This window comes from Cebus imitator, unplaced genomic scaffold (assembly GCF_001604975.1).
Source record: "Cebus imitator isolate Cc_AM_T3 unplaced genomic scaffold, Cebus_imitator-1.0 Scaffold60, whole genome shotgun sequence".
Classification (NCBI taxonomy): domain Eukaryota; kingdom Metazoa; phylum Chordata; class Mammalia; order Primates; family Cebidae; genus Cebus; species Cebus imitator.
The window spans coordinates 8,524,548-8,547,093 of NW_016107375.1; the positions used below are offsets into that span (position 1 = coordinate 8,524,548).

Below are 22,546 nucleotides of genomic sequence, written 5' to 3' on the forward strand. Positions count from 1 at the left end.
GGGGGGGGTTATTGGAAGGTATGACAAATTCTGAAGGCCAATGTGACTGAAACAGAATGACTAAAATAGAGAATTGAAGTACAAGAAAATAAGATAACCAGATCCTAAATAGATGAAGAAGGAATGACAATGATGGTAACAGTTAAATGAAGAAAGCGGCATTGCAGAATGCTTAATCGGATGTGGTTTTAAGTTACCTCTCTTCTCTCCTCTCATTTTTCACACAAGAAAATGAAGTCAGAAAATTTGAGTAATGTTTTCAAGGTCCCAAAAACCAAGAAAAATTGGACTAAATCTTAGTGACCTGTCTCCCAATCTCATTTTTCCCATTGCACTGACAGGTCATCAATTCTCAAAGGAAAAGCAGTGATTTGCCAACTCTGTCTTTGAGTTTTTAGGTTATATTATTCTCTAAATTGCTTTAATTTAGTACTTTGCATAAATATAAAAAAGTATTTTGGAGGAATGAGTGTGGGTTGGAGGAGTAGTAATGAGTGGTATGATCTTACGCAAAATTTTAATATATATATAATTTTTTATTTTGTACAAAATAACCCCTTTCTATAATTTTCCTCTTTCATAACTGACAGTCTCTGCCACTGGCCAAATACCACTGACATTCCAAGGAGGGTGATATATAATATTGTCAGATATTCAGAGAAGTAAATTTGATGATTTAATACTGAATTATGCAAAGCAAGAAGCAGTTGACTTATATTTAACTTTAAAATGAAATAGTAAATTATGGGAATATCTGAAGAATAAAATGAAAATTTAAATAAAATATGTGCATGAAAAAAGAAGTCCACACAAAATGTGTTTGCGTTAAAAATGATTGTTTTTAATCTCTCACCACTACTATTTTATGAACATTTAAGATGCATTTGGCCATTATTTATTATATGTACTTAATGAATATTTTATAAAGTCCTTGGAAACACTACATTTACATAACATATGTTAATGATATAGCCACTAATAAAGAAAAAGTGTGTTTGATATGAAATCCATCAGGTACTTCCAAATGGTATCCAGAGGTTACCATTAAGTAATGTCCATTTCTACAGCAGGGAGATATTCTTACTTGTTATACAAAAGTAATGCATTACTGTAATAATTTTAGAAGTCAAAGCTAAGGGCTATCGAATCTACTAAACATTCTTTATTTTCATCCCTAATTACTTTTATTAAGATTGCAATAGGTGACTCAAATTTTCTGCCCTAATGTCTTCTCTACTCATACACACTCCACACTTTCTTTGTATCCATAAAACCACGAACCAGCTTTCAAAGAAGCATTTATGTGCATGCAGTAGAACAAACCTCCTATTGTTATTTCTTTTCCCAGATTTTTTATGATGACCACATAGTTAACATGAAAAAACCTCTTCACATGTTATTTCAGATATACTCCTATCTAAAGAATTAATTTTTAAAAGCAATAAATACAATTATGTATATATTCCTAGCATATAGATTGTTATACCCTACAACATTTTTTAAAAGTATGTTTTTATAATGATTTCTGATAATATTAATAAAAAATTAAAAGATGCTTTATTCAGATAATTTAGAAGGATTCCTTATAGAGGCTGGTAAGATACAGAGTAACATTAAGACCAAAGTTAGTTTTTTCAGACAAGGATTTTTCTTTCTGGAGGGAAAGTATAACATTTCATTTTCCTTCATTTCACATTTCCACCCATCCTTTAAATATCCTTTCCCCTCTTATGCTGAAGCCTGTTATGTGTTCAACAAACCTGTTTTGTTTTCTCCCTAACATACATCCCAGCCTCGTAGCAGCTAGGAGGAGACAAGTAATTGCATATTTTTTTTTTTGATAATAGACTGTGGATACAGTATTGAACAATATTTATGGCATATTTTTCCTTAAGATTCTGTCATGCAATTCTCTGTGAATGCTCTTACTTCACTCTTCTGCCAATTTGTCATAAGAACTCAATGGAGGCCTTGAAGTTCTGAGGGGCGGCACCTGATGGGAGGATCTGGGAAAGACTCCATGGAATAGAATGATCATCTTCCAGCCTCCCTTATGTTACATTTTGACAGGACTAGAATTATTTGAAAAATAATTCTAGAAAAAACACCAAAACTTTGTTCAGCCATTTGTCTTTTGCACTAATAAATTCTTTGTAAGAGATAGCTGAGAAATAGCTTGCTTATACATTATACTTATGCCAGGGCACCTATTTCCATGAGTCTCTCCCCTACCCACACTTTCACATGCAGGCACCTTAATTTTCTGATTTGGGAGATCTAAAACACATCTAGAATTCACTCGATTTGAAGGATTCCACCTATTAATTTGGTATTGCCAGTATCTGGCACACAGTAGATGCTCAGTCGATATTTTATGGGTGAATTTTAAAATCTTTTGGAATGGACAGCATAATTTTTCTTGTTCTAAGTGGTCTTGGCCAAATTGTGATACAGTAACAGTTTTTCTTACACTTCTCTCTCAGCCTTCTTAGACAAATGAATTTCCAGTCATCTAATTGAAGTAACTTGATGTGTAGATAAGAAAAAGTAAATATGTTGTGTTTAAGTTATAGTTGACCTAAATACTTCATGAAAAATTTAATTGCTCATTTTAAGCATCAAGTTTCAAAGATCTACACTTCGAGAATTTTTGGGCTCCATCTTACACATAAGAGTTTACTGGTCAATGAGAAATTAGTAGCAGGATAGAGTTGGCCTCTTGAATCTGAATTTCTCCATACATCCTTTCTCAAAGCCAAAATACCAACAAGAAGTACAATTAAACCACATGTGATCTACACCATGAATGTCAAATTACCTCTAAGTAGAAAAATAAAACAGAATGTCAACAGGAATTCTGTTGCCATTACAAGACTGTGGTTGTAGAGGATGAAGAGAGGGAACACTTAAAAGACTGAGAAAAAGAGAAGAGGAAAGTCAAGTACTTAAATGAAATATTGGTACTTAAAATCATCCTTCGAAAGAAAGCCATGCAACACTAACTGCAAAAATACTGAACATTAGTCTGGGACTTTATGTTTCACAGCAATAAGAACCAGAACTGACAGTCTGCTTCCCAGGGAGATGGAGATAAATAGAAAAGAGCTATTCACCTTCTGGATGCAGCAATGAAGGAAAAGATAGGAAGGTAGTGAAGAAAGCTAAAAATCCTGTTGAAAAAAAAAAAGAAGCAAAATATGACAATTACTCCTATTATCCCCATCTCCCAATGTTATAGAATTTAGAATAAAAAAACAACAACACAAAAATAGCACTTTACTAACCTGACAGAAGACAACAACCTTGATATAATAACTCTAAATACGTAATACCTAGGAATAGAGGGGAAAAAAGGCAAAACAAATATGATACAAAACCACCTTAAAATGAAAAAAAAAAAAAAAAAAAAAAAAAAACAGAATATAAAAAAAAAAAAAAAAAAAAAGAATCAACCCTTTTAAGCTAATAAATATTCTCCCACAAAATTTAACAAAGCATTGACGTGTACTACAAGAAGCTTAACTGAATTAAATATCCTTAAATAATCATATGTAGATGAATTTAAACAGAATCAGGAATTCAAAAACCAAGAAACAGAAACAACTTAAAAAAGAAGAAATATACTGACAAAAGAGAAATTGTAGGAAAATACAAAATCATTTCAGAAATAAAGGACAAATCACAAGATACTGTTGGGAGAATAGTTTGGAATGAAAACTGAGCCATTTGAAGAAAGCAGGGAGACAACCAAGAGAATGAATATGTGATTAATAATTTTTATAAGACCTAAAGAGTCAGAAAAAATGTGATAGAAATGGAAACCAGGCAAAGAATATTCAACAGTATAAAAAGTCAAATCCTTGTAGAATAAAAAAAAAAAAAAAAAAAAAAACACACAATTCAATAAAAAGTTTTAAAATTAAAGAAAACATGTATTTACTTATTGAAAAAATTCACTTGTACCTGAAAAAAAAAATCTGAAACTATTAATTTTAAGACGTAACTTAGAAAAACTAGTGGACTATAAAGAAAAAGGAATCCTTAGTATCTCCAGGAAAACAGATCAAACAGTTAATGTGGTTTAGAAAAGAGCAGGACAAGTATTTTATATCCAGCCAAGTTGTCTTGTCAGTAACAAGGCTATAGGAAAATCGTTTTAAGTGGGCAAGAACACTGGAAATACTGTGCCCATGAAGTCTATAAGTTTATATTAATATATATATTCCTCCATTCAATCAGAAGAAGAAGACTGGGAAAACTTTGATGAAGATTTATTTATTTATTTTTTTATTTTTATTTTTATTTTTTACTTTCCCACATTTATTTTAATTTTATTATTTATGTGTCTTTTCTGCTTAGGATACATAAGACTTACTTAAGCTAAGAAGTCATGATTGTAACAATTTGAAATTTTTCTTCCAGTGATTATTTTAAAAATACTGCCACTTCCTATCTACTTTTAAAATTCTGATAAGATGTTTAGGCTTTGTCACTCTGTTCTTAATTGTCCAATAATCTTGATCTTATATTTCCTACTTTTTTTAATCTTTGCTATTTTTTTGTAATTTTATAAAATTTATTTTTCAGTTATCTAATTATCTTTTAGTGTATATATATGTATATATACGCACATATATGTGTGTGTGTGTGTGTGTATATATATATACACATGTGTGTGTGTATATATACACATATACACATGTACATATACCGCTGGCTGGATTTAATAGTTAAAAAAATGATGAAGATTTATTACACTTAATTTTAAACCTTAGACTAAAACAAGAATAAGAATATGAGCATAAGAATGTGAATGGTCTTTTCTATTAAAATAAAATAAAACAAGTTTTAAATTGGTACAAAGAAATCCAACTCTACAGTATACCAAGAAACCCCTGAAACACAGTGATTTAAAATTGTAAATTTGCAGAAAAATTAGGAATAAACCCCTAAAATTGAAACAAAGTTAATGTAGTGATTATAACTATGATTCTGATCAGACCAAAAAGAAAAAAATTAATTAAATGAGATAAGGGAAAGTTTTTAAAAGTAGAAGTCACAATTCACAATTGCATTCTTCATGGATATCCTAACACTCTGATCAAAATATTGATTTCTGACTTATGCTGGCATTTTCTAGGGCCACTGTTATTACTTGGGACTTTCTGATCATTACCCATATCTCAATATTGTATTCTTGTGTGTACATAAATGAATGTTTTGGGAGTAAACGATAAACCATTGTTACTAGATATTTAGAACCAATGTATTATAAAGTCAATATAATTAAAATATCTGAAAAAAGAATAGAATTATGATGTTTGAGTTTCTTATGAAGTCGCTCTTTAGCAAGGAATAATAGAATGACAATTTTTTGAGAATGTAAAACTGTGTAACATAAAATGAAATAAAATTTAATCTCCAGTCTGACTGATAACAGATTGTTCCAGTTCGATAACAGGTTGAGCTTGATAGTTATTTGGGAGAGATTTTTCAAAAATTGTTTTACAAATTATCTACCCCCAAATGGAAATGCCTTTTAGATGTCCCATAGGGGAGCCACTTCGTAAAACACAAAAGAAACTTTTACAAATCAATCTTTCTAAAATTATCATTTGATTTCTGTAACAAAGCTCAGCTGGATCATTTTACTTTGGTTCTGTCTCAGTGGTGGGTCAGAAGATTTAACAATTGAAGGGCTTTTTTCAATTATACAACAAGCAGCAGGTTTCCATTAAAGCACAAACGCCATCATCTAAATATATGTCAGGTGTTTTTGTTTGCTTGTTTTGATGAGGGAGGGTGGAAATGGAGTCTCACTCTGTCACCCAGGCTGAAGTGCACTGGTGTGGTTTTGGCTAACTTCAACCTCCACCTCCTGGGTAAAGTGACTCTCCTGCCTCAGCCTCCTGAGTAGCTGGGATTACAAGCATGTGCCACCATGCCCAGCTAATTTTTGTATTTTTAGTAGAGACAGTGTTTCACCATGTTGGCTGGCCAGGCTGGTCTCAAACTCCTGACCTCAGGTCATCTGCCTGCTTCGGCCTCCCAAAGTGCTGGGATTACAGGTGTGAGCCACCATGCCTGGCCTAGGTGTTCTTATAAATAACTGTAACAGGTAAGTCCTTGACTGATTCATTTATTTCTGATGTTGGTTCTATGATTCTCAAGTCTAATATCCAAATATTTCTATTATTTCTTAAAATGCTTTCATATCTTTTTTCTTAAATTTGTTCAAAACTTCTTCAGCCTCCACAATTCCTTCCCAATTGCATAGCAATTAAACTTAGCACATAATTATACACAGTTCTTTCTATTGCTTGTTGATTCCATGATTATCAAGTTCTGATACTTGGTAGAGAAAAGTTTAAATATGTGAATAGAAGGGTGTGACATTTGAATAGAGATATCAATTTTAATTAGCATTGTTAGAGAAAATCAGAGCCAGAGAGGAGTTAAATTGGTAAGAACAAATTTTATTCAGGAGCTATGGCAAAGGATAAAAAAGGACTCCGTATAGAACTGGTCTTAGTTCCAAGTACAGCAAGCACTAAGGGGGATGTATAGCCAAGAAACAGGATTGGGGTCAGTGGATGGAAAGGTATTAAGAAATATCCAGAAGGTGTGATTCTGGTTAAACAGATTTAATGAGATTCTTTTTGAAGGCAGGGTAATCAAATATTTCTTTTTTTTTTTTTTTTTTTTTTTTTTTTGAGACGGTTTTTTTTTTTTTTTTTTTTTTTTTTTGAGACGGAGTTTCACTCATGTTACCCAGGCTGGAGTGCAATGGCACGATCTCGGCTCACCGCAACCTCCGCCTCCTGGGTTCAGGCAATTCTCCTGCCTCAGCCTCCTGAGTAGCTGGGATTACAGGCACGCACCACCATGCCCAGCTAATTTTTTGTATTTTTAGTAGAGACGGGGTTTCACCATGTTGACCAGGATGGTCTCGATCTCTTGACCTCGTGATCCACCCGCCTCGGCCTCCCAAAGTGCTGGGATTACAGGCTTGAGCCACCGCGCCCGGCCTAATCAAATATTTCTTGAGGAGTGGAGGGGATGAAGAATTTGATCAAGTACTGAGAATGATCAAATATCAATGGTAGGGGATGCTCTCTACATGTATTTAGTGGTAGTCTTGCTAAACCTGGGTTATGAAAAGATGAACATGGAAGCACAAAATTTAGGTGTAGGTGAGAAGAGGGTTCAGAGGAGCCTGACTGAAGTCTGGGCAGGGCGCGAGTCTTCATCATTATGATATCAAAATGAAGAAGGCAAAGGTCATTTTTATGTCATAGAATACAGGCATTCTCATGGATGGAAAGTACCACAGTAAGTCTGAGAATAAGATTAGTAGCTATTTGGGTAGTGGTATAAGTTCAGATTAAAAGGCAAGATGAACATGGTTTACAAAAGACCACATATATTAGCATATCATGTTGAAGATTATGTTCTTTATTTCAATAGCAGCTGACATGTGAATGTCATAATTTTTTTAAATGATGATGTTGGTACCATTAGGAAAGATCTAATATAAAGAAAATAAAATATTTATGGAGGAAACAGTTTTTGGTCTAATTCAATAAAGATTTTCAAAAGAAATATAAGATTCTGAACTAGAGTAATAGCAGAGAGAATCAAGACCTTTGAAAACTTTGTTGGAGTGAAAACTCAAAATTTATAATGTTTGAATGGAGGATATGATAAACCAGTCAGGGATTAAAAGAGGGAGGCAACTGCCATTTTAAAGCTCAGGGAAAGCATTTTCGAAATGCTTCTTCATATCCGCTTAACAAACATGTATTTTATTTCAGTTTGTTTACCTAAGTATTCTAACTCATCAGGTTATCTGTCAGGAATGTTTATTTGCATTTAAAAATTTGCCCAAAGCTGTCAAATTGAGTAATACTTTCATGCAGAGACCTCTTTTGTCAGTGCAAACAAAGGAGGTAAACCATCGTTAAAGCATAAAGCAGAAATTCTCTTCCACTGGGTCAGTTTCTATTTTTTTACATTTCTCAGTAGGGAAAAGAGTCGTTAGTATAGAACCGGGCTCAATTCCAAATACAGAAAGAATTCATGGTGATTTATAGGCAAGGCTGCGGAGGTGGAAGGTGAGAGGGGAGGGGTCACACCTGTGAATGGAGAAGTCCTAAGAGGAGACAATCAAGGTGAGGAAGATTCTTGCTAAACTGATTTAGCAGGACTCTTGTTAAAGGTAGAACAGAGTGACCAAATATCAAGTCGGGGAGGATTCTCTCTAAACTAACTTAGCAGGATTTGTACTACAAGTGGGCTATATAGGCCCAGCCAGAAATGCAAGAACAGCATCCATGTTTGAGGCTTAGTAGAAATGAAGGTTTAGGATCTTACCTAAAGTTTGCTCAGGGAGAGAGCCTGACAACCAACACACATGCAGAAGTGAGGATAAAAGAAAGATAAGAGCTATTATACACCATTTTAATCTAAGTTTGTTGCTTTGCTTCAGAGTTCCTTTTGTTTCCTAATAATGGAAATTCACATGAGGAAATCCTCTACAATAGAAATATTGCAAATGTTTTACAAAATCATAGATTTGGAAATAATGTGGAGAACATAAGATTACAGAAAGAAAGTAATGAAACAGGTGGTCAATAATATAAATTAGGCAAGATAAAAGTAATGGAAATAATCTTAATTTTGAGCAGTTAATTAAAGACAAAAATCATGTAACACATATATTTATAGCTCTTATGAACTTCAGAGGGTATCTATTTACTCTTAAGATGAAAAACTTAAGAGTCCCAGAGAATGTACAGATTTTTGGTGAAAGGGACTTTTCCTTCATTACCAACTATTTAACCAGAGCAGGTCAAGAGGGATTCTGCAGCTGGGTTACATTTTCATTTTCCCAAGCACTTATTTGTACTGTAATACAATTTTTATTGAAATACACTAACAATTCAAACATATTTATTTCAGAGAAGTATCTGGCATTATTCAACAGATTTTTCCTTCTAGAACTTTGTCTTATTGTTTTCATTTCATGTGAAAGTAAATTGGTCACTCACACCATAAGTTCTTCCCCAGAACCTATTAAAAGCTTTGTGAACTATGTTGATAAATAACTGATTGATGAATTGGTGAGTCTTTATTAAACAAAATGTATTTGTTTTCTTTCAGCAATGACAATGCAGTTTATTAGTCATCAGTTCCCTGATTATCATGACCCTACTATTGGTAAGTAAAAGCCTCTTTTCTCCTTTCGCTTGAACAAAGACACTGTGACTAAATGGCTTAAAAATATTAGCAATGTTGATGGAAAATAAGCATAATTTACTCTATGCCCCAGAACACATATACAGAAATTTATACTATGTAAGTTGCCATAACAGAATCTTCAAGAGACAATATTTGTCCTTACTTCTTGCCAGGTACTCTGGTATTATCTATTCTATTTTATTTCTTTCCGGTAAATGGTGGTTGGAATCTATTAAATGATTTCAGTATCTAATAATGGATATCTACCTGCATTTGAGAACTTTCTCTGAATAATAAAATTGTACTCTGGATAATAAAATTGATGTGATTATACATGTATTTGGTTATTTGCTCACTTCTGTCAGTCTCTGAATTTTCTACCACAGAGTTATTTAACCATGTTAATAGTACATTTGGAAAGTTAGATATTGACATATTATCCATCATCCTCATCTTGATGGTTAGGAAACTGACATTCAAGGTGTAAAAATATGTTAGAGCCAAAACAACAGCCATGTTTTATTTCTCCTATCCAGCTTTCTATAGTAATATACTACAGAAGCTTTGCATTGGGGAACAGGTTTTCTCCCTCATTCAAAGTCCAAAAGATGTTTTAAAAATTGCTTTATTCATTCAAAAAACTACTTCAATAAATTGGCTGGAGATTTTCAAGCAGAGTCCACTATAGTACTCTTTGTCTAGAAACACACTGGCATTAACACATCAAACATTATTTCCCAGAGCGGGGAGCATAGAGCTGTTAAATTCCTCAGGAATGACTGCTTGCCTGGATGGTGGGCTCCTTTAACCACTCCCTTACTTACCCTATTTGTTCCGTCAGCCTGAATAGCTCTTATTCTCACCCCACCCATGAGTAAGATACTCTAGTTTCTATTCTGCTCATCAAAAAATTTTAACTCAAGATCCTACTTGATATATTAATGTCATTCTGCAGATTACATTCCTATATTCCTTCCCGAAAGCCCCCAGAATATTTGTTTGCATACTATTGCTGACATACATAAAACATACTTATTTTTTAATGTCTGATTATTTATTAAGACCACCTCATCAGTTGAAATAAATCAATTAGATTTAAGTACATGCAATTAGTATACGGTAGCCAGAAAGGACTTCCTCAATAAATTAAGGTTTGTTTCTAAAGAGCAAGTAACAACTTCGTGAAGTTTTAAAAGTGATTAGCTGCAAATGTTGCTTGATAATTCTCTAAGTCTATTTTCTAAATATCTTAATTCTGGAATGCCAATAGCTTTGTACCACACATTATAAGTTACAGAAGGGGGGAACTCTTTGGAAAAAGCTCTAAATCTTTTATCTTGTTGGAAAATTCAATAACATAATATATACTTTATGAAGTCAGAAAATCACTCAGTTGCTTATTATTTTCTGTTATTCTTTAAGCTTTGTATGTATTGGTGTCTCAAAAACCAGCCTCTTGTTCACCAGACTCTCACATCTAACAGCTTCAATAGGGCAGTAGATGTGAATAAATAATAAATGACTCCTTCAGAAGGAAGAAATGAGAAGTATATGATGATGTCTCCTTTAGTTATCCATGAGGCACATCTGTCACTTGAGATTAAGATACCTGAACATTCAGTACTAACAGATAGCTAAAATCATACCGTTATCTGGCTATAAATAAAACAGCTTTAGAGGAAGAAGTTTGAAAATGGAAACATAGAGTACTTTATTTCTTTCAATTCTATTTTCTCGTCATTTCATTTCTTGGCTTTTCTAGTGGAAATATTAGTTAACAATTTTCCATTGGTAACCTGCCTGCAGAAGGTAAAAGTCTCAAATAATTTACCTTTCACCTGCTTCTGCTACATAACTGTAACTCAGTGTGGCTGACTTAATGACCCCTCAAGAGGAAATTTATATTAGTATAGTTTGAAAATCATAGAAATTAGAAAATAATAACACCTATCAAGGATTTTTTTTACAATTGAGATAGAAAATAAATATTTTCTATCCTTCTCTAGATCTGTTTGTTATCCTACTGACTGAGGCTTCTGAATAGCCTTTACTCAGAAATATCTAAGGAATATATATGATTTTATTTTATCCCTTTTATTCAGCTTAGAGTTATTCTTCTTTCAAATATACATTAATTCTGAAAACGTAAGATCCCTTTATCACTGACAAGAGTTAGATATATTATTTGATACCAGTGTTCTTTCCAAGGAGTAATTGTTGCCCTTATTTACTGGCAACAATTTCAACATCAGCAACCAATGAGTTTAGAAGGATAGAAAGGAAAAGCTGATTGGTTAATATCAGGTTACTTCACATTACTGTTTTCATAAGGGTTAAAGCAGAGGCAGCTTCTTTTTTACACTGACTCAGGTAGAATGGAATCTCTTGCTTTCAGGAAATATTGGCCTGCTGGGGGGTCTATTTGCTTGCTTAAACTTTCAGTTTGGTTTTGTGGCATCTAGCGTGAGCAACTTCATTTTGCTTTGGTCGAATCTGTTAGGCCTAGTGCAGGAGCTCAGTCCAAAACAGTAAATGCCTTGTCATAAATTTGTTTGACAGTTTAGAGCAGATAATCTCTGCACTTATTTTTGAAAGATGCATAGGAATTAGGCCGGTGAAGAGGAGGGATTGCTAAAGCAAAAAGGACAGGCACTGAGACAAGACAGCACGATGAGTGGCGGAGCTGGGGCATTTTGGAAACCAGAAGCCCAAGGGTGAAGTAAGTGGCATAATATGCAGAATGGCAAGACAGAGCTAAATACAATACATTACCAGGCACCAGATTTTTAAAGATCTTGTAGGCCTAGCTAAGGGTTTAGATACCTACAACCTTATACTCTTCTGTGAGAGAAAGATGAATATTACTGACAGCCTGCTTCGCTTTTCCCTTTGATAGTTCCAAGGCAGAAAAATTAAACATGCCCCAACTTTAATAGCTGATTTTCTGTAGTAGATGTTTACTTTTTCCAGGATTCTTTCTCATGGTAAAGCACCTCATCCACCAGCATCTTATGCCAGAAATCAAGACTAATTCATGATACATATTTAAGCTTCTACATTAAATCACTCACAAAATTCTGTTTTGTCTACCTGTATAACAGGTCTTAAATCTGCCCCCATTTCTCTATAATCTTTTTGGTCATGTTGTTCTAAGCCACACCCATCTCCAGTTTAGACTCGATTTAAAATTGGTTTCTACACAGAACCAAAACATATCTTTAAAAATATAAAATTGGACTACTTAATTCTCTGTTTGATGGTCCCTAGTGTTGTATTATTTTTAGCATAAAAGAATTCTAAGCACAAAGTGAAGACTCTCATGGTCTTGCTGCTATTTCTGTCTTCAGCTTCCACACTTGCCACTTCCTTCTTGGGCATCGACCACATCCACCTTATTTTAGATCCACAAACTAGTCAAGCCCTTTTCTCTCTTAAAGCATTTTCACCCATATTTTACCCCAAATGCTCTACCCTTTTTCACCTACATCTTTGCTTTGTTAACTCATAGTTTTCTGTTAAACTTAAATTTAAATATTGCTTCCACAGGAGCACCACTTTTGGCTACCCAAAAATAAGCCTTTTTTATGCATTCTTTCAGAATCTTGAATGCTTTTAATATCACTTATCTCTATAAAATTAATTAATTATTTGGATAATTATCTATCTAATCAGTGTCATGAAGGTAAAAAAAAAAAAAACTCAGTTTGTTATTACTAGTGTATCTCAGACCTAAACAGAATGTTGAACATATAGCAGATGCTAAAAAATATTCCTTAAATGAAAAATTAGTAAGCAAATACATTTGTAAGAAAGCATTAATCATTTTTAGATATTGCTATAGTAACTTTAGAGTCCTGGTGAGCAACCAAACTAGCAATGAACCAAGGTATTCTAGCAGTCTTTTAGAAAAATTCTCTATGTTTGTTAATGGCTATTTCTTGACCTAAAATGATTAGCAAAAGAAAATTTTTAGGAAAAATTTAAAGCATTGTGCTAATGCCAATCATTCTTCCTTTTTTCTCTTCTTACTCCTTCTGCTCTTCTAATCCTTCCTCTTTATTCAATATTAATTCATTAACAAATATTTATGTTTCAGACATTGTACAAAGCAAAGGAGTCAAAAGTGTACAATAATATGCAAGAATTCTTTTTCATGGAGTTTCTTTGCCTAGTTTTATTTCATCATCTCTGAGAGCTGATCATATCTCTTTGTCTATAGTCCAATTTTTCTTTTTTTTTTTTTTGGTCTCACTGCATTAAAATGACCTGATATTATTACATTAATACAGCACACATAAGTGGGTATTGAACAATGAGAGCACATGGACACAGAGAAGGGAACATCATACACTGGGGCCTTTGGGGGGTAGCGGGACTAGGGGAGGGATACCAGAGCATGGGGGGATTGGGGAAGGCTAACATTAGGAGAAATATCTAATGTAGATGATGGGGGGATGGATGCAGCAAGCCACCATGGCATGTGTATACCTACGTAACAAACCTGCATGTTCTGCACATATACCCCAGACTTAAAGTATAATAAAAAAAAAAATTAAAAAAAAATACAACACACAATTTAGTTACAATAAAACCCCTTAAGGACCTATCCAATTGTTTCTTAGGGTTGCTTTCGCTATGGAAAGAAAAAGCTTTAACAACCCAGGAATCAGTTATTACTTTATTAACTCATTTGCACATACATTTATTTGGTTCTCTGGTGCCCAGAAATTCACAAGACCAATAGGTTTCCAACTATACTTACATATCCTATTTTCAAGGAATACATCCTCTTGTAATTGACTCAACTGAGAATGCTTTTCCTCTTTTAGTGTTTTAGACTTTCAATTTCACTTAAAAGCCATGAAAACTGCATAATACCTTCATCTGAAAGATTTATATTCTTTCTGAGCAATTGGTAAGGACTGCAACAAGCTCTACAAAAAAAGAATAAAATGCCATATATAGAGTTAAGTCTTCCTGATTGATTTGGGCAGCTTGAAAAAAACATGGACATCATATAAGCAGCAAAGTATATCAACAATATAGACAGGCCATCTTGCAGATAGCCTCATGTTCAATGGCTGTTAGACCAGCATGGAAAAAATGTACCACATTAAGTATACATTGCTCAATATCTCTGGTAGAAAAAAAAAAACACTTCTTAAGCCAGGAATTTAGAGAGAGGGTGTGTTTGAATTACACTAAAATGACCTGTTTTGTGTCTAAAATGTACATTAATAGAGTGACTCCTTTGTGTCACTAGAAAATTCCTGTTAAAATGTAAATGCTCAGGGGAGAGTTAATGCCCAGAGCCATTAGGAATCATTATATATTTGCATAGATTAATGTATCCAATTATTCTAGAAAGCAAACCACAGAGCCGTGGCCTACAGAGCAGCACTGAAGGGATAGTTACTGAAGGCGCCTGGAGAAGGGAGGATATTACTACTAGGCAGAATAAGTGCTACAGTATAACTCTTGAAGGAAATCAAGGCCTATAAACTAAACTTGAAGAATTATATTTATTCATGACTCTGGAATGTTTGAATGTGGTAGAATAATAAGGTAATTAGTATGAAACTAATTAAATTGATACTGAATTCTGCCTTCACCCTGGCTTCTTATTTTCTTTCCAAATGAATCTTGTAGCACCCTCCTGCTTGCTTTGCAAAAGCCACACTGGACTCCCTTTAGTTTTTTAAATATGCCAAGCAACCTCTTCTCTGCCTTTGGGTTTTTGTCAAGGTACATTCCTGTACCTTGAACACCTTCTTTCTGCTCTTTACAAAACAAGTTCTTAGTCACTCTTCAGGTCTCAGTTTGCATACATTGCTTCAGAAAGGTCTCTGATCACCTTATCTAAATGAACTGTTTAACACATAAACACACACATAGGCACACATGCACACGTATTAATGAAAAACATACAGTGTATTTCCTATATCAGCACATAGCTTGTTTCTTTCATCATATTTATTCAATTCTGAATTTAAAATTGTATGAATTTTTTTGTTTCTCTTACCATATGAAATGTAGGTTCCATGATGGCAGGAAACGTTTCTGCTTTGTTCTGAATTTCATACATGACTTCACACAGTGCATGTTTTATTGGGAATGATCAAAACATTTGTTGAATGTAAGAATGCATGAGCTACTTCAGTGTCATTTTTCCCCTGTTATCTAAATTAGATTTCTATGGTCACATAACTTCAGACCCCTTGCCCCTCTCATTCCATGTAGTAAGCTGAGCACCACCCTAATTAAACCTAAACCTTTGCATTTTATGAAATTGCATTGGAGCAGCTGAGTAGGACCATGAAGTCTAGTCTCACTTCAAATGTCCTTAGCTTGATCTTAAATAGGCTTTCAATGATGCCCTGGAAAACACATTCAGGCCATAGACTACTCAATTTCTCACTGCCCTAAAATCACCAACTTCTCCTCCTATCTTCATATCTGAACTGATGATCTTGCTTTCTACTTTAATTAGGCAATGGAAATATCCTGAAGATAAATTTTAAAGACTCCCACCCAGAAGATACTTCCAAAGCTACCCACTACTCTGAGTCCACACTTATCCTTGCCACTTATTAACTTAGGTGAACTGCCAATGCACCTGCATGAGCCAGAACTACCATTTGCATTCAGTAGGTTCCATTCCCCAAAATATTGCTCAAGACAATCTTTTCTTTTTATGAATCATTTCTTATCATCATAAAAATGGTGGTTTCCTTGCACTCTAAATATTAAGAAAAATTAAAAATTCATTTTTGACCCCACTTCTTCTACTAACGCCTTTCACATTTGTCCACTGTGATGCAATAAAACTGCTTAGAGTTGAATGTATCTCCAGACACTAATTCCTTTTCTACTACTTTCCTCAATCAACTCTAGTCATGTTTTCATCCCATCACTCTACTGAAATTGCATTTATAAAGGTTTCCTTGACTCTTTAGTGGCTAGTCCAATGACAATATTAATTCTCTCCATTTTAACTTACCAGTAGCATTTGATATGTTTTACCACTCTTGAATTTTATCGACTCTTTTCACTTGGCATACAGCATATCATACTCTCTTGATTTTCCTCTAATCTCTGTGATGGCTTTTCTGACACTGTCCGGTTCTTCCTCTTTTCCTGGACATTGAAATCCCCCTAAGACTCAGTGCTTGGTCTTCTTGCATTTGGCCTTCTTATTGTCTCTATCCACATTCCCTTCATTGGTGATTCTCTTCAGTGCCATGACATTGCATATCATGTGTATGTTACAACTCCAAAATTTATTTCTCCATCTTATATTTCTCTCCTGAATTTCACAGTTAAATATCTAGCTTTCAACTCAACTTCTCCATTTAGATGTCTAATAGACGTTCCAAAAGTCCCCTGTTCACAGCTGATTTCTGGTTCATTCTACAAAAAACCTTCTTATTTCTCCACATCCTCTCCAGCCCTGGGGAGGAAGGCAGCAAATCACACTGCCACGTGTATACCTATGCAACAATCTTGCTTGTTCTTCACATGTACCTCAAAACTTAAATGCAATAAAATAAATAAATGGAAAAAGAAAAGAAAGATAAAAAAAAATCTTTTTCTTCTACAGCCTTTCTTATCTCTATAGTAATCTCAAATTTCTGGGTTCTTATGCCTAAAACCTTTGACTCTTTCTTGATTTTTATTTTTTGTCACACAATATACTCTCAGGAGGTCTTGTAGACTCTACTTCTAAATATGTACAACATCCATCTATTCTCACTACCCCTGCTGCTACCATCTTGATCTGAGCCAGAAGAATCCCCAGCCTAGATTACTATTTTAGCTCCGTTTCTACTCTTGCCTCACTTCGCAGTTTAGTTTCACTATAGCAGAATGAGTTTTTGCCTTTATTTATTAATTTATAGATTTAGAGGTAAGAATGCAGTTTTGTTTCATGGATATATTGTATAGTGGTGAAGTGTTGTCTTTTAGTTTAGCCATCACCTGAAGATTGTATCTTGTATCCATTAAGTAATTTTTAATCCCTCACACCCCACCCCCATCACCCCTTTTGGAGTCTTCAGTATCTATTAGTATACTCTTTGTTTTCATGTGTACACAATATTTAGCTCCCACTTATAAGCAAGAACATATGGTATTTGAATTTCTATTTGAGTTATTTCACATAACATAATTGTCTCTAGTTTCATCCATGTTGCTGCAGAAGACATGTTTCTTTTTTATGGTATTTCATGGCATATATATGTCTATGTATATATGACATATAGATATGTCACATATATGTCGTATTTTCTTTCTATGGTCTTTCTTTTATGGACACTTAGTTTGATTCCATATCATTACTATTGTGAAAAGTGCTACAATAAATATACAAGTATAGGTACCTTTTTTGCTATGATGATTTATTTTCCTTCAAGTAGACACCCAGTAGTGGGATTGCTAAATCAAATGGTAGTTTTATTTTTAGTTCGCTGATAAATCTCTATATCATTTTCCACAGTTTGTACTAATTTACATTCTTACCAAGAGTGTATAAGCATTCCCTATTTTCTCTATCCTCACCAAGATCTGCTATTTGTTGACTTCTTGTTTTGTTTTGTTTTAAGACAGAATCTCACTCTGTCACTGAGGCTGAAGTGCAGTGGCATGATTTCAGTTCGCTGCAGCCTCATCCTCCTGGGTCCAAGAAATTCTTCTGCTTCAGCCTCCTGAGTAGCAATTACAGGCACATGCCAGCATGCCCTACTAATTTTTGTACTTTTAGTGGAGACAAGGTTTCACTATGTTGGCCAGGCTTGTTTTGAACTCCTGACCTCAGGTGATCCACCTGCCTCGGCCTGAGTTTACAGGCATGAGCCACCACCAGGTCTGTTGACTTTTTAATAATAGGCATTCTGACTGGTGTAAGGTTATATCTCATTGGTTTAATTTGCATTTCTCTGATAATGAGTGATACTAAGCATTTATTTGTATATTTATATATTTATTCATATATTTGTTTGCTGTTTGTGTGTCTTCTTTTGGGAAAAAAATTATTTTTATGTTCAACGTCCACTTTTTAATGAGCTATTTTGTTGTTGTTGTTGTTGTTGTTGTTGAGATGTTTTGAGCTCCTTGTAGATACTGGATATTAGCCCTTTGTTGGAAGCATAGTTTGCAAATATTTTCTTCTGTCCTGAAGGTTGTCTGTTTACTCTGTTAATTATTTATCTAGATGTGCACAAGTTTTTTAGTTTAATTAAATCTTATTTGTCCATTTTTGTTTTTGTGCATTTGTTTTTGAGGTCTCAGTCATAAATTACTTGCCGAAGGTAATGTCCAAAAAAGTTTCTCCCAGTTTTTATTCTAGTTTTATTTTTTAATGTTTTTAGGCCTTACATGTAAGTCTTGAACCCACCTCGAGTTAATATTTGTGTATAGTAAAGATAGGGGTCGAGTTTCATTATTCTGGATATGACAATCTGGTTTTCTCAGCACCATTTATTGAATAAGGTGTCCTTTCTCCAGTGTATGTTTTTCTTGACTTTGTGGAAGATCAGTTGGCTGTAGGTATGTGGCTTTATTTCTGGGCTTTCTATTCTGCTTCGTTGATGTATGTGCTATTTTTATACTGGAAAGATATTTTTAAAACATAAGCTTGTTTATGTCACGCTATTCAAAACCCTTCAGCAGCTCCTCATTTCACCCAGAGTGAAAGCTAACTGACAAAGGTCTATAAAAGCCTATGAATCACACACCTTGACCATCTGACTTTTATTTCTTAGCATTCTTCCTCATTTATTTGGTATCATCCTCATTATTCTCTTTGTTTCTGGAACATGCCAGATAATTTCTTACATTGTCATCTTTGTACTTGATATTTCCTTTCCTGGGATACTTTTCTTCAGATACTCATAAAGCTAACATCCTTAACTTTTTTAAGTTTCTGCTTCAGGATTCAAATGCCTTTTATTAAAGCAGGCTTACACTGATCATCATTGAACTTCCAGAATACACTTACTCTTTTGTATTCTTTTTCTCAAAGCACATATTATCTTTTTACTTAGTATATAGTTGCATGTGTCTTCCTTAGCTAGAAAATAGATGCAGTTTAAGTCATTGGAGTCTCCCAGAAATTATCAGTGTGTGGTTTATAACAGATTATCAATATATTGTTCAATGAATGACAAAAGTACCTATTGGCCCTCTGGCCTTGAAAAATTTAACATATATTGCTTACCTTTCCTCATCTATAAAAATGTAGTGATGACATTATATTTCATGATTTTTATGTAAAATCATGTAGATATAACTGCTTTATACTCTGCTGAAGACAAAATGAATATTTTGATTTCCTTAGCAGGAAGTAATCGAACTATAAGATGAAAATGGTGAAATGGAAAGCTGTCAGGAAAAGGCTACCTAGACTTGGTGCTGTTCTTTGAAGTCTCAGAGAATCTACTCATAGAGGATGGAAAGGCAATCATAATGTCAATTTATTAACTTACAATGAGATATTACTGTCACCACAGCTGAAATTACTCAAAGCACTTGTGATTATCATAATTTTTCTGTGGCAAAACTACATAAAAGAGGACAAATCATAATTAGAAATTCTGATCCAATCTACTATGTGAAGTCTCTGTTGAAAAGCTGGATATGAGTAGCATATGATCTCCATGACAGATGTCTTATGTGGGAATACAGGATTTGGCTCTTAAGTATTGAATTAGTCCAAGGAAATTAAGAGAACTGAAAGCTTTAATGATGTCCTACTAAGAATGTGTGACATAATTCACAACTGCATTGGTGTTACAGTGAAGACTGCAACACTTTATTTTGTATTCCAAAATAGGCTATGATTTCACCTAGTCCCAGAAAAATTGAAAGAACACTGTTTTCTAAGCATTCATGATAAGCCAATCCTCTTTTGAATAAACCATGTACTGTTTAAATATGCTAGCCTAATCTTATTAGTTTTGAGTTCTACAAGTTAGAAGAATTCTCACTCCTTAGAGTTGCTTTGCCTATCAGTGTTCTGATTCATGTTCATTCATTTTTTAATAATTAATATGAATGTAATATGTTCATGACATTATTTTTGAGCTGGGCTATAACAATTAACAAAAAGAATTTCCTACCCTCCTAGAGATTACATTTTCATGGAAAAGACAGAAACTACAAGCTTACCAATAAATAAAGGTTAGAAGGCTAATGTGGAAACTTTAGAAATATTTTATTGATAAATAATATTTGTATATATTTATGGGGTACATGTGATATCTCATTATATGTATTGAATATGTTATGGTCAAGTCACAGCATTTAGTTTATATCCATCATCCTGAGTATTGACCATTTCTATGTGTTAGAAACATTTTAAGTCCTATATTCTAGCTATTTGGAATTACACAATTCATTGTTGTTAACTATGGTTACCCTACTCTGCTTCCACATATTCAACCTTATTCCTTCCATCTAACTGTATGTTTCTACCCATTAGCCAACTTTTCTTTATCCCTGACCCCCAGCTACTCAGACATATTTACTCCTAGCATCTGTTAAATATCATTCTACTCTCTACCTCCATAAGATAAAGCTTCCACATATAATTGAGAATATATGATATTTGTCTTTCTGTGCCTGGCTTATTTCACTTAATTTAATGACTCCAGTTCTGTTTATGTTGCTGCAAATGACAGGATTTCATTTTTTTAAGGCCAAATAGTATTCCATTGTGTGATATATCACATTTTCTTTATTCATTCATCCACTGATGGACATTTAGGTTGATTCCTTATCTTTACTATAGTGAATAGTGCTGCAATAAACATGGGAATGCAGGCATCCCTCTTATATAATAATTTTCTTGTCTTTGAATAAATTCCCAGTGGTGAAATTGCTGGATTATATGGTAGTTTTATTTTTACTTTTTTGGGAAACCCCTATACTGTTTTCCATAATGGCTGTATGTGTTAATCTGTTCTTGTATTGTTATAAATACCTGAGGCTGAGTAATTTATAAAGAAATGAGGTTTAATTAGCTCACAGTTCTGCAGGCTGTATAGAAAGCCTGGAGGCTTCGGCTTCTGGGAAGGCTTTAGGAAACTTACATTCATGGTGGAAGACAAAGGGGAAGTAGGCATGTTTTACATGCCTGGAACAGGAGGAAGAGATGAGGGAGCTGCTACACACTTTTAAACAACCAGATCTCACAATAATTCACTCAGTTACTATCACAAGGACAGTGCCGAGGAGATGGTTTTAAACAATTCATGAGAAACCACTGCCATGATCCATTCACCTTCCACTAGGTCCCACAACCAACATTGGAAATAACAATTGAACATGAGATTTGGGTGAAGACATAGCTCCAAAACATATCACTATACTAGTTTACATTTTCACCATCAGTGTGTAAGAGTTCTATTTTCTTTGCATCCTTACTGGGATCTGTTAGTTTTTCCCGACTTGATAGTATTTATTCTAACTGGGGTAAGCTAATGTCTCATTTAGTTTTAATTTGCATTTCCCTGATGATTAATGATATTGTACACTTCTCCATATATTTGTTGGACATTTGTATGTCATCTATTGAGAAATATTCTTTCCACCTCTGTGCTTACTTGTTAATGAAATTATTATTTTATAAAATTAATTTATATTTTGCTATTGAGTTTTTTGAGTTCATTATATATTCTGCATATTAGCTCCATGTCAGATGAATTGTTTGCAAATATTTTCTCCCCTTCAGCAGGTTGTCTCTTCGTTTCGTTGACTGTTTCCTTTGCTGTGTGGAAAGCATTTATTTTAATGCAGCCCCATTTATCTATTTTTGCTTTTGTCGTCTGTTCTTTTGATGTATTTGAAACGAAATCTTTGCCTAGCCCAATGTCCTGGAGTTTGTCTTATGTTTTCTTCTAGTAGTTTTAAGTCCTTAATCCATTTTGAACTTTTTTTTTTATATAGTGAGAGACAGGAATCTCATTTCATTCTGCTGAAAATGGATATCTAGTTTTTTCCAGCACCATTTATTGAAGACAGTGCCTTTTACCCAATGCATGTTCTTGGAAAATTTGTTGAAAATCAGTTGGCTATAAATATGTGTATTTATTTCTGAGTGCTCTGTTTTGCTTCATAGGACAATATGTCTTTTTTTGTAATAATACTATGCATCTATGCATGTTGTTTTAGTGACTATAACCTTATAAGATATGTTGAAGTCAGTTAATGTGATGCCTCCAGTTTTGTTCTTCTTTCTCAAGATTTGTCTATTTAGGCACTTTTTAGGTTTCATTTGCATTTTTTTGTTTGTTTTGTTTTAGACAGAGTC

At 33.9% G+C, this 22,546-nt stretch overlaps 1 protein-coding gene across 1 annotated transcript in view; it reads left to right on the forward strand.

The window, feature by feature from the left end:
• RIT2 (Ras like without CAAX 2) overlaps positions 1-22,546 on the forward strand; it is a 377,829-nt gene that overhangs the window by 68,469 nt on the left and 286,814 nt on the right. Inside the window, exon 2 of the mRNA XM_017529725.2 lies at positions 9,163-9,219. Coding sequence (XP_017385214.1) covers positions 9,163-9,219 — 57 coding nt within the window. The remainder of the gene's footprint in view (positions 1-9,162; positions 9,220-22,546) is intronic.